Consider the following 12,934-nt stretch of genomic DNA (forward strand, 5'->3'; position numbering starts at 1 on the left):
CATGGGTGTTGTCCAGGCCTTGCTGCATTTGGACATACATTGCTTTGGTATCTGAAGAATCACGAGTGTGCTGGACATTGTGCAATCATCAGTGAACATCCTCACTTCTAACCGTATAATGGAGGGTAGGCCATTGATGAAGCAGCTGAAGATGGTAGGTCTTGGACAGTACACTGAGGAACTCCTGCAGATATGTCCTGGAGCTGAGATGACTGAACTCCAACAACCCCAACCATCTTCCTATGTGCCAGATGTGACTCCAACCAGTGGAGGGTTCTCCCCCAGATTCCTGTTGGGAGCCTCTACTTCCCACTGCACTTTCTACTGGATAGATGGGATTAAAATCTTGAAACTTGTGGGGATCTTTCTCTTATTACACCTCTGAAGTAAAACTTGAATCAATGTCAAATCAAAGGCTTTTGTTGCCATTCTTTTCATTCTTGAAGTTGGAATAAAATATTTAAATAAACCAGTAAAATACACATCTATTTGGCATTTAACTGTCTAATTCCTGAAATTTTGTTTGAGTAGAAAGCTTGAAATAAGTAAACCCTTTCAATAATGGGGGAGTTGAGTTGTGTTATTTACAGACTTTTTGTTCATTGCAAGTTCCAATAATTACCACATTCTACAAAGACTGATAGCACTTAGTGACAGCATTCATCAACACTTGATGGAAAGCAATGTAGTCAATTTTACCATCGATGGCAGACATACAAACATAACACATAAATCTCATTCTCCTCCACATTTACATACATACCAAGACTGATTTGGAGTGGCCTCTCTCACAGTTGCCCCTGCATATGGTTCAGAATTCCTAATCTGAAAGCTAGCTACGCACGCTAGCAATGCTAAATGGTGAGAACCGAGCTATGAAGCTAAATAAAGTCATGTATTCAACAATGTCCAATATCACTCAAGTTTCTGAAGCAGTTTGGCAAAATGAAACTTCATAAATGCCAAATTTTGTTTCTTGTGGGATTTTAAAAAGAGTTTTTCAGCTAGCTTTTTATGATAAATGAGAAGGGTGAGGAAAACAATTTCCTTCCTGTTTAGTTTAATCAGCTTCAAATGTAATTAAATCTACTGGCTACTATACAATAGCCAGGATCTTTTGTGAACAGCTGAGTGTCAGCTGAACTGCCTTATTTGGCACAAATACCTTACCACCCACAGGCTTGGCTAACAGCAGCCTCTCCATGATAGCAAGTCAGATTCCTTTATTCTCACAGTGGCGTTATACAGAAAGCTTCACTTTACTTTCTCAAATTCAGCTACTGCTAACTGCTGTGCTGTCCTTTTTTTAATTATTGAGAAGAGCCAGCATTATCCCATTTTTTGCTACAGTTCTGAAGTAATGCTTTAAGCTTTATTGCTCCTCCTCAGGACTAAAGCTCTCAGTTCAATTTGTTTACAAAGGAATATTACTGAAAACTTTGCTTACCAGAATATTGTCAGTTTTCAATGTATAATACTTAATCCAAATTAACAGTTAATGAGGATATGCACTTTTGTTTAATGTGTACAGATTATGAGACTGCAACCTTAATTGTCCCAGGAGACTCATCAATGGACTGCACACACTGACCAGAATTGAGCATAGCAACTTGCCAAAGTCATATTTACAAATTTCTTCCTTTCAACAGCTAGCATGGAGACCTCATTCTCCCTATCTGTGTTTTCTTTCAAAAGTAAGTTGTATTAAAAGAAGAAAGAGATTATTGCTATTCCACACTTCTGCAATCTTGATTCAAATGAATCTCATGCAAATAATTTCTGTGCTAATTTTTCTCAAGTCTACTTCCAAATATTTATCACTGTAAAGTTATTTTGTTGTCAGCCAGCACGATCCAATGCACCAGTAAACTGAGAAATACAATCTAGGGGTGATTTTAACCTTGCTCACCCAACAGCTCACCTATAGTATCCATTAATCGAGGTCCCACTCTCTTTTCATGGGTTTAAGTTTTAATTCATACCACTGAGTAGGTGAGAGAGATGCAGGATATCTGGCAATTATAATTTTTCTGAATTAAAAATCAGACTCTGAGAGTATTTTGCCAGTTATCTTTAAAGCAGGAAAGGACTAACTGGTATTTGTTGGTGAAGGAGAAACAGAAAAAGGTGGTTTTATCCAACACAAATTCTTTATAATATAAGTGAAGACTGGCCTGAGCATTAGGTGCTCTATGGATGGCTAATTTGTTTTCTAGTTTTAGGAAGATGGGCACCCCTGGCCAAGCCAGCATTTACTATCTGCTCCTAAGTGCCCTTGTACTGAGTAGTGTGCTTAGCCGTTTCAGAGTCAACTATGTTGCTGTAGGACTGCAGCCACTTGTAGATTAGACCAGGTAAGGATGACAGAATTCCTTCCCTGAAGGATGTTAGTGGACCTGATATACAGCAAAAAAAAACCTGACAGTACTCAACATTAGACTAGCTTTTCATTCCAGACTTTTACTCCATTTAAACTTTAACCTCTGCCTTGGTGGGAGTTAAACCTCAAACATTAGCCTGGGGTTCTGGATAATTATCACTGCATCACTGCTTCCCCCATTTAAAAACAAAAATCACTCAACGCCAGGTTATATTTGGAAAGGTTTATTTGGAAGCACAAGCTTTCTGAGTGCTGCTTCTTCATCAGATAGCTCTAATCTATGTTATCCTAGAAAGGTAATAACCTGATTAGAACACATGCCCTTTTTGCTTGCTGGCTTGTGTAATTTTCAAAGTGACTGTTGTTCTTATGTGAGGCTTTCTCACACTGAGAATTGAACATCTTTTGGAGGTGCCAGAGTTCGGGTCAACAAGTATTAATCTTCATAGTCCTTGTACTAACGTTTATAAAGAGTGGTACAATATGAATTATTCAATTGCAAAGTATTCATGAAGTATTTTAAGAGGAAATTAGATTGCTAATTTAAAAATAGAGATAAAGGAAGCAGGAAAGTGGGCAACCCAATGTGGCTCAGGATGGGACCTGGTCTATATGACTCAATTAGAACACATCCTTTTAACAAATCTCTTGGGGAACTGGAATCTTGTTTTTATTAATGACACATGAGGACACATATTTGTGAGTCAAAAGATATCTAACACGTAGGAATTGTTTTACAATACGTGAAACCAATGCAGCTCCTATACTCTGCATTATTTTTTGTTTCAGTCACAACTTGACCACAAGAGGGCATCAGAAGATTTATAATTGTGCTGAATGTTGGCCAGAGCCAATGTTGGTAAAAACACAACAGCTCTGGGCAACTCACTGATTCAGCAGTAAACGATGAATGTATGAATGTAAAATGGCACATACTCGGGCAGAAGCTGGTCCCCCTGCCTATTTTCCAGACAAAATTTCTTGTTTTTACACCCTGCCTACACTTGAAAAATGTCCCAACATTGCACTGCCACCACACACAGCCAGTTAAGACTTTAACATGAATCCAGAGGAGCAACAATGTCACTTTCAGTTCCACAGCATTCCTGATCAGCTTGTGCTGTCAGCACTCCTCCCATTTTCCTCTCTCATTTAATTGGAGGTCTGTGCAGGGAGAGGGAAATGGCTCAAATTTGATCAACAAGGAATAGGCAAGCTGTCTTGGAGCCGTGACTGACATTGGCCCAAATCCCAAATTTAGATGAGCCTTAGGCTACTTGGTTGGGTTGCAAGCTGTCTGCTTGTTGTTAATTGCATGCTTAGTAATAGGATTTAACCTCATTCTCATTCTCTTGATATTGCACTGAATATATTGCAGAGAGAAATAAGCCTATACTCTCTCACTGCCATAATGAGAAAAGAGAATGTGTACTTCTTGTCAGCCTTATATCTTGTGAGATGATGGTTTCCGCATGGTGGTCAACTCTGTGTTCTTAATAGCTTGGTGTAGCTTATGAGTTTCTCTCTGTCATAGCAATCTCTGTCTGCAGAAGATGACAGTGCCCTGAGAAGGTGCACAATTTACTGACATCTCTACGAGAGCCAATTTAAGAAAATAATTCACAACCAACTATCTCTGCATGCTGCCCTTGAAGAGGCTCATGGGACAGGGATCAGCGCCTACCTCCCTCTGGAATGTGGCACCTTTTCAAAGCAGATGGACCCATCCAATGCTAAATACCAACTGCTGCTGAAAGACCATCAATTTGTGACTCGTTGGTCTGCCCGGTAGCTTCATGGCCAAGTGTTACAGATTGGCACATCACGAGGTCAGGACTACATGCTGATGGATGTTTTAGACTTGTAATAGCTGCTACCAAGGCTCACTGAGAAAGACTGTCCTAAGATTGTATACTAAGGGGCTCTGAGCATTGTAAAACACCGAGGGCTGAGTGCACCAGAGAATGTTTGACATGAAATGTAAATGCAGAAAATAAATATAACCAGCAACTACCTTTAATGAAATGTCACATAATTTAATTTTATAGTTTTTATGAATAAAGTATATTCTTTCCAAAAAAAAGTGCTATATCAAATGTGGTTTGCCAAGAGATTAGCGGAGGGATCCACTGAAACCTGGGAATGCTTTAAGATCAGGAATTTGCCCTATCCGTTATCTGAAATTTTAGATTTATAACTTTATCGACAGCTTTGTACCATGCACAAATCTCAGCATGTGGAGATCACTCTACCTTTGTCTCAACACTGTAATCTTTTGCTATAAATTTTGTGTCTTATGATCCTGTTCCACAGCTACCTGATGAAGGAGCAGCGCTCTGAAAGCTAGTGCTTCCAAGTAAACCCCTTGGATTATAACCTGGTGTTGTGTGATGTTTAACTTCCTCATAAATAAGCCAGTTAAAGTACTAGGCAAGCAACACTAAAGCTGCAACCTGTACTACAGCTATCCAATAAAGATGAGTATCCAGACTTTATAGGAACTGTTAGAAAATAGCTGATGTTCTAGTTGTTAGTGGAAATGTAGCATAGTAATTAAGTTCAATAAGTGTTCAAGACACATGTACGCCATTGAACAGTGGATTTTTATCAGTAGAATTGACTTCAAACATACTGGCAGGAACATGAACTTTTTCAATTCCAATATAAACCACTTAATTTAAAATTTTGAAAAAAATTGCACTGGTTAATTACTGCAAAGATAAATAACCACACTACAACACTTCAAGATGAAGTAGCAATTGATTGCATGTATGCAAGGAGTGTGCAATAGGCATGTTTTGTCTGGGTGAAGTGTAATTATAAAAATTCCAAAGTTAGTCAGTTCCAAGAGTCATACATACATGCTTACATCATGGGCTTATTGTACAGGCTATTATTGTTAAAGCTCTGACGGACACATATCAGCATTGCCGTATACATTTCTGGCAGCCAATTACTAGACAAGAAACATACACTGACCTCCTTTACACATAAAGTCTGGCATCATATTGCACATATTTGACCAGTTTTCCACAGAGAATATTTGGGGAATATTTAAATGTTGGTTTTTTAAAAAAATACAGCTTTCTCGCAACTTTTTTTTTCTAAAAAACAGCACTTAGAAAGAAACTGTTAACTCAACGTGCCAACTAATTGGCTAGACACTGAAGTGATTTCCTCAACTATACTTAAAGCAATTAAACAGTCTGCCTCAGTAATTGGGAAGTTCTGTCCCAGATACTCAGCAAGCATTGTCGCACATGGACAAAAAGTCCAAATCAGATCCAAAAATCTAGAGGGCATAGGTTTAAAGTGAGACGGGAAAGATTTGAAAAGGACCCAAGGGGTAACTCTTTCATGCAATGGTGGTATGTATATGGAATGAGATGCTAGAAAAAGTGGTGAAGGTTGGTAGAATTGCAACATTTAAAAGGCGTCTGGATGGATATATGAATAGGAGGGGTTTAGAGGGATCTGGGTCAAATGCTGGCAAATGGGACTAGGTCAGATGGGATACCTGGATGGTGCGGATGAGTTGGACTGAAGGATCTGATTCCGTGCTGTACAACAGTATGACTAATGAATCAAATAGGAAATTCAGAAGAATTATCTTTGGAATGTGGAACTTGAGATCACAAGGGTTTGTTGAGGTGAATGAATTCAAGGAGAGGTTATATAAGTACATGATGGAGAAAAGAATTGACAGACATGTAGAATGCTGAAGAAACTGAACAGGTCTAGCAGCATTCATGGATATAGAAACAATGCTAATTTTTCGAGTCTGGTATGACTGCTTTAGATATGTTGGTGGATTTGGAGAAGGTGGCTGGGAGAAATTGGATAAGGTAAACATTGGCATTGAGCTATTGGGCTCAATGACCTGTCTGCACAGTGAAAATATTGTGCGGCACTTTGGAATCCTTTTAAATCATGAACAAAGTAGGAACAGAAAGCTTAAGATCAAGTTTTCAATCAGGCACAAGAGATTAGAATGCAGGAGAGTAGTAAGAAGAGGTTTTGCTTCAATCAAATACAGGGCATCATGATATTGTATGATTAAATGAAGACAGGCTGTGGTGACTGAATTAAATTGAATTGATTTTAACATTACTTTGTATGCACTAGCTATGAAACAAAGCAGCTACAAGATTTACATCTGGCCTTGGGTCTTAAAGTTTTTCTGGTCCGCTGTAAAAAAGATTGTGAGGCAAAGTGAAAGATCCCTGCATATCTGGTTCACACTGCAACGGGAGTTTAGCAAAATGAGAGGGAAGGCGAGGTTTAGATTGAAATTGCCAAGGATATGTAATTACTTGGTGCAGAGACTGAAAGAAGAGAGGACGGAGGATAACGTTTCTACGTTTGGAGAGTGGGAATGGGATGGGTGGGAGGGTTGCTGTGTTGTGAAAGAATTCTACAAAATTGACTTGGCAAAAGGTTCTACTCCAGTTACAATGGTTAGGGAAGGTGAAATCTATGGTCAAATTGAAGCTGTGCAGAGGAAGGAGTTGTTTGTTGCCAAATTATAAGAGAATTGGAATGCACCTGTAAAACTGAAGTAGCATTTCTTGCTCACAGGCTGATGGAAGGAAGCAACCTTATGGATAAAGCTACTTTTACTTTTGTATATAAACATATACAACAAAGCACTTTACCACATGGCCAACTTCATTAATTACGATCCAAGAATCGTTCAATGTTAACTAGCCTTCTCACATTATGTAAAGTAATTCTGTCCCATGATAATGGACTCACATTAAGGCGAAAGATAATAGAAACCATATGAATTCCAGCAAAACCACATCAGGACTGTTTTCTAATCTTTCAGATACAGAGTACCTAAATCATCCATTACTTTAAAATGACACACAAATGAGTTTCACCTTACACATCTCAGGAGTACCAAGAAATTTGAGCTTGGCTCAAATCATTTTGCTATTGTAACAGAAAACAGTAAGGAAAGCCTAATTTTTAATAGTAACAGTACATTGTTACATAAACAGCAATAGGATACAAAGGATAAATAAAAAGGAAGGACATGGCAATGGAGGAGAAGGGGGAGGGAAAGAAGGTGGAATGAGGCCTTTCCTTCATCATCTAGATAATGATCGTTAGGAGAAGGAAGAGGAGAAGTTGAGTTAATTGTCAGGGAGTATCATCAATTAACATAAGTCAATTTTTTTTTAAGTTGCTAGCTTAACCCCCAACTGCATCACTCATTGGTCATTCAAGCTCCAGAACATAGGTATAATGGTCAGATATTACTTGTTCTGTTTTTGTACTTGTTGTAAGCAGGTTCTGGGCCAGATTTTAATAGTTGCTTAGTGAAGGAAGCTTACAGATTATCGGGTGTTTGCAAAAGCTCTGGCTTCAGGTCAGACAGAAAACAAAATGATTGTTTTTCTCTTTCTCTCATTAAAAGATTTGCTGCTTTGAAATGGAACAGATACATCCAAACCACGATTTTAGGTATTTTAAGAAATGGCAGGGATTCAGTAATAATAACATTACTTCAATTAGTAGAATATGTTGTTAATGTGATAAGAACACGTTACATTACTCAGAATGCATAGAAAAGGGAGGGATGCTTACTCCTTGCTGACTGAGTACAATTAGCACAGTCCAGGAAGCACTAAGATCATATCACACGATAATTAAGAACAAACATTCAAGACAAAACTGATGTTTTACCAGCTTTGCTGAACTCAATTATCCCTACCTGACCCAGGAATGGATCAGATGTTCTTTTTATTTCATGTCACTTTGTATTAAACTGAGTGGTGCATTTATGAATCCAGTCATCCAGAGTGTCAGATGTTAGATACATTAGTAAAATAAGGCGCTTATAACAAATCTGAGCTGATTGTGAATTAAACTATTGGGATCAGTTAAGAAAATTTGAACTTCGAATAAAAGGAGCTATGTGCTTAAGTAGGAAATTGCCACAGTTGCAACAGTGCAATTAACATTTAGCAAAAAATAATTTGTTGCTAAGTTAAATGAAAACCAGGTTCTTAGCTGTGCTGTGATCCAGGTCACTGGTTGAGGTGGAGGAAGTGTCTTCATCCAATTAGCAGATTACGTTCTGGTTAAATTGTGTATGTTCTCTGACACCAAGTGGTGAACTGGTGAACGGTAATTATATCGGCCATAATATTTAGAGAAAGGTGAGGGAGGTGCAGAGAAAACTGAATGCAGCTAAAAAAAATTCCCACGCTTAGCAGTGGCCAAATTGATGGCCAAGAGGATAGGCTAGTGACTGAATGTTGAGTACTCTTTAGTGCTTGATTTAAATATGTTAATTAAGTATGTAATAATGCTGTCACTTTAAAAAAAGGTTATTTTGTCCTGGGTTTTATTGAAATGAGGATGTAAAGGCAGAGGTACCAAAGTGTGTACTGGATCCGGCCTACGTCAATTTTTTTTTAATCAGTTGTAACAATGGAACAGGTGTGGCCAGTTCTCCCAGATCAGGCTTTTTAGTCTTTTTTAGCTGTAGCAGTACAAGAAGAATTTGGGTCCCAGAAGAGTTGAAGCTTTAGTAAATGATTCTTAACTGTGACTTTCTCTGAAATCTCTCTTGGTGTTTCCTCCTGGATTGGGAAACTGCACATAAGAATCTGTGTTTGAATTTACCTTTTGGCCAAGGTATGTGTTTATGAGATGTTACTATGCCGGAACAGTAAATTGGTAATAGGTACTGTATCTATTATTTGGTTTTCTAATAGTTGAGATATTCTAAATTTCTTTCTTTTGTTTGTATTTTAAGCGTAGTGTTTAAATAAATTGTGTTTTACTTAATGTCAAGTGGTTTGACCAGTTGAATCACATCTGGAACAATCACTTCACATCTACCTTTAAAATAAGAATAACTTAGGATCTAGACTGCCTTCTTAAAATATTTTGAGGGGGTTTGATCTCATTCAGAACAAGTGTCAATCCAAACATCACAAAACCCACCCACGTCAATGGGTGCACAAGCAGTGGTTCAGGCTGCATTATATCTGCCTTCATGGTTCACTCCCTAATTTTCCCACTATTGGAGCTGAAGGTTATAGGGGAAATTTAAAACATGAGAGGGCCTAGAATTGTTACACACAATAGAGTATCTCGGTGGCAGCAAAAGTGCTGGAAAAAGTCCGGAATCCAAGTCCTGGTACTGAGTCCAGGCATTTCTGATTCTTGGGAGGGGGAGGGGTAATATTGGGATGGGTTGCCACAGTTCATACATGCATGGTTTCCAAAATCAACTGACCACTGAATTGACTAGATGCCTTTATTGGATCGTGGAGTCACAGTTATTTGGAATCCAGCATGTGGAGATATGAACCGGTCACAGAAAATCCATTCTCTGCACATTTCTAATGGATAGATAAATAACCCCTTTGCAGAGATGAGGGACCCCTGCAGATATGGTTTCAGGATACCTTGCAGGTGGGGGGGAGGTCAGGTGCGCTCTAGGGCTGTTAAGTGTGGGGACTATTGAGCATAAAAGGTGCATAAGCCCTTTGGATCTTCAAAGTTTGTGCGAAGATTTGTAGCTCGGGTGCTCGTTGTTGTGGTTCTGTTCGCCGAGCTGGAAGTTTTTGTTGCAAACGTTTCGTCCCCTGGCTAGGCGACATCATCAGTGATTGGGAGCCTCCTTTCGAAGCGCTTCTTTGATGTTTCCTCCGGTGTTTAAAGTGGTCTGTCCCGGCCGCTTCTGGTTGTCAGTTTCAGCTGTCCGCTGTAGTGGTTGGTATATTGGGTCCAGGTCGATGTGTTTGTTGATGGAGTTTGTGGATGAATGCCATGCCTCTAGGAATTCCCTGGCTGTTCTCTGTCTGGCTTGCCCTATGATAGTAGTGTTGTCCCAGTCGAATTCATGTTGCTTGTTGTCTGCGTGTGTGGCTACTAAGGATAGCTGGTCGTGTCGTTTCGTGGCTAGTTGATGTTCATGTATGCGGATTGTTAGCTGTCTTCCTGTTTGTCCTATATAGTGTTTTGTGCAGTCCTTGCATGGTATTTTGTACACTACTTTGGATCTGTCCAACCTGCCAAGGGGTGATCTGTCAAGACTTGTGAAGAGGTGTCTTGAAGTATGAACAGTTATTAACCCACCAAGAAGTGTCAACAGGTGTCAAAATGTGTATTTATGAATGACTACACTTTTCTCAACAGTGTTGTCTCCAGTACAGGAATTTGGGAGAAGAATATAGTTGTATTACTTTTGTGCATGATCACTTGTGGATGCTCAAAGGATTGGCGTAGTAGATGAAGTGATAAAGAGTAGTAGTGAACGAAGGCACCTAGGTCATGGGTAAAGGGTATAAGGTTGCACAGATTGGCATGGGAGTGTGTAATGATGTGAGGGATGGATGAATGTTTCATATTTCTCCCTTTGAAGAGGTAATGTATCTCTTTGGATCTGATCCCAATACACCTTTGTTAGAGGTAAGGCACTCTTTGAAATTGTGAAAAGGCATGCTTGTGCATAAAACGTGCACAAACTCATTAGGATGAGCAAATTTCTCGATTTCACTGTGGAATGAAAAAGGTGTGAGGCATTTCAGAGTGTCTGTTCACATGGAAGCATTATTGGAGCTCTGCTGCATTACTGCTTTCCCAATCTTTCACAATGTTGTGCCTCCTGATGGACAACTGCAACTACTTACTGAATGGAAATGTTTGTTGATATAAGAGATTAAGTACTGACGTGAATTTGTTTTGAGGTAAGTCGTTGAGCACTTAAGTGAAATATTTATTTTCGTGAGGAATTAGTTGACCAATTTCAATAAATTTAGAAATCTTTTGTGTCAATTAGAGTGTGGTCACTTTTTAATAATGCCATCATCAATAGACTCATAATATATTTCCTATCAGAAGCCTTTTGAGATAATAGGTGAGTTGGCATGGAGAAAAGTAAAGGGTAGATGCATTGGCGCTCAGTGGCATGGAGCAATATAAGGCCTTGGAGCTTCAGTAGATGAGCACAGGATCATAAGAGCATAAAATTTAGGAGCAGAATTACACAATTTGGCCCATCGAGTTCTGCCCCACCATTCAATCATGGCTGAGACATTTCTCAAATCCAATCTCCTACCTTCTCCCCACAACCCTTGATTCCCTTACTAATCAAGAATACCTCTATTTCTGTCTTAAAGATACTCAAGGACTTGTAATCAACAGCCGACAATATAGACTTTTTGAATGATTGCCGTAGTTCTGTGGTTTTATACTAAGGATTAATGTCCGCTGAGTTAAAAAAAAATCAGACCTACATCTCATAGGACTGGCAATACAGGTCAATGAGGCAACAAGTCATTTGCAAAGATCATGGGGATGATATGGATAAGTAGGCATAGAATTGGCAATGCTCAGTGGAGATGTCGCAAGGCTAAAATGAGTACATAAATCACTAAGACAGATTTTCACACTTTTGTAAAACTCAGAAAATGTTTCACTATATCTTAAATGAATCAAAGGAAATTAAATATTGATTCATTAGAGGGCAGCCTATTCAGGTTGGATGTGAAGCTAAAATCTGTGACTACAATGAAGAATAATAACATATACTTGCCATTGTTGGTTGCTGTGTATCCAAGGTCAACTGATCCTAGGTAAGGAATGTCAGTACGTGAAGGTCCTGCAGGACCTGGTGGGCCTGGTGGGCCTGGGGGTCCTGGTAAACCTCTCCCACCAGGAAGGCCTGCTGCTCCAGGTGGACCCAGAAGTCCTGGCAAACCTGATGAATCAATACAATAAATTGCTTTAGGTCAATAAATGTAAAGGGCTGGCTAACTCCAGTTCATTATATCTCCTTAGGAAGCCATGAGCTGCTTCCTACACCTATAGAAACTGGAACTTCTTCTACAAAGCCAACCCAATCATCATTTGAATGTTGCTGAAAAGAGAAAACATGGTATTGAAGCTCTCTGCCTTGCACAGCAGGAGAAATGTAAGAATGGTAAATTCCAACTTATTTAAACAATTTATACTATGGGAAAAAGGACATTGTTTGTTTGGCAACTTTGATTGGTTAAGGCATTGCTACAGAGAAAGAAATGGGGGACTAACAGGCTTTCCAAAATCCTGGGTAATTCAAAACAAGGTGTAAAGCAGAGCGCCGATCATACTCAAGCACCCAGGCTTGCAAATCCCCAAACAAAACATGTACATTTAGATTTTGTTCTGTGATTGGGCAGCACTTGTGGAATAATTCTGACTGTGCAACTACCCAAATATCAATGTAAGATAACCAGTCTAACTCATCTTCTAGTTTATTTACACTTGATAGAAGCACCACACATTCATGCACAGAAACTTACTCTATGCAAACAGAATGAATGTGTTTAAGCCTCGTGCTATTTTTGAATTACCCAGGAGCTTGGGGAGCTGATAGTTTCCTATTGCTTTCTCTGAGCCAGTGCCTTGGCTGAACAATCAACATCCTTTCCTCCTGTAGTGTAAATTGCTGTGATCAGTTGAAATTTGGCATTCTTGCATTTGCCCTGACAAGAAATTCCAGCAAAACATGCCTCAACTTTAGCAAAAATAAATTGCCTACTCATTTAT

At 39.1% G+C, this 12,934-nt stretch overlaps 1 protein-coding gene across 3 annotated transcripts in view; it reads right to left on the reverse strand.

The window, feature by feature from the left end:
• The window catches only part of LOC122562631 (EMI domain-containing protein 1-like), a 342,320-nt gene that overhangs the window by 53,557 nt on the left and 275,829 nt on the right, over window positions 1–12,934 (reverse strand). For all 3 annotated transcript variants that reach the window (XM_043715640.1, XM_043715641.1, XM_043715643.1), the window contains exon 8: window positions 11,940–12,104. In XM_043715640.1, the coding sequence (XP_043571575.1) occupies window positions 11,940–12,104 (165 nt within the window). The remainder of the gene's footprint in view (window positions 1–11,939; window positions 12,105–12,934) is intronic.

The sequence above is a fragment of the Chiloscyllium plagiosum genome, chromosome 25, assembly GCF_004010195.1.
Source record: "Chiloscyllium plagiosum isolate BGI_BamShark_2017 chromosome 25, ASM401019v2, whole genome shotgun sequence".
Classification (NCBI taxonomy): domain Eukaryota; kingdom Metazoa; phylum Chordata; class Chondrichthyes; order Orectolobiformes; family Hemiscylliidae; genus Chiloscyllium; species Chiloscyllium plagiosum.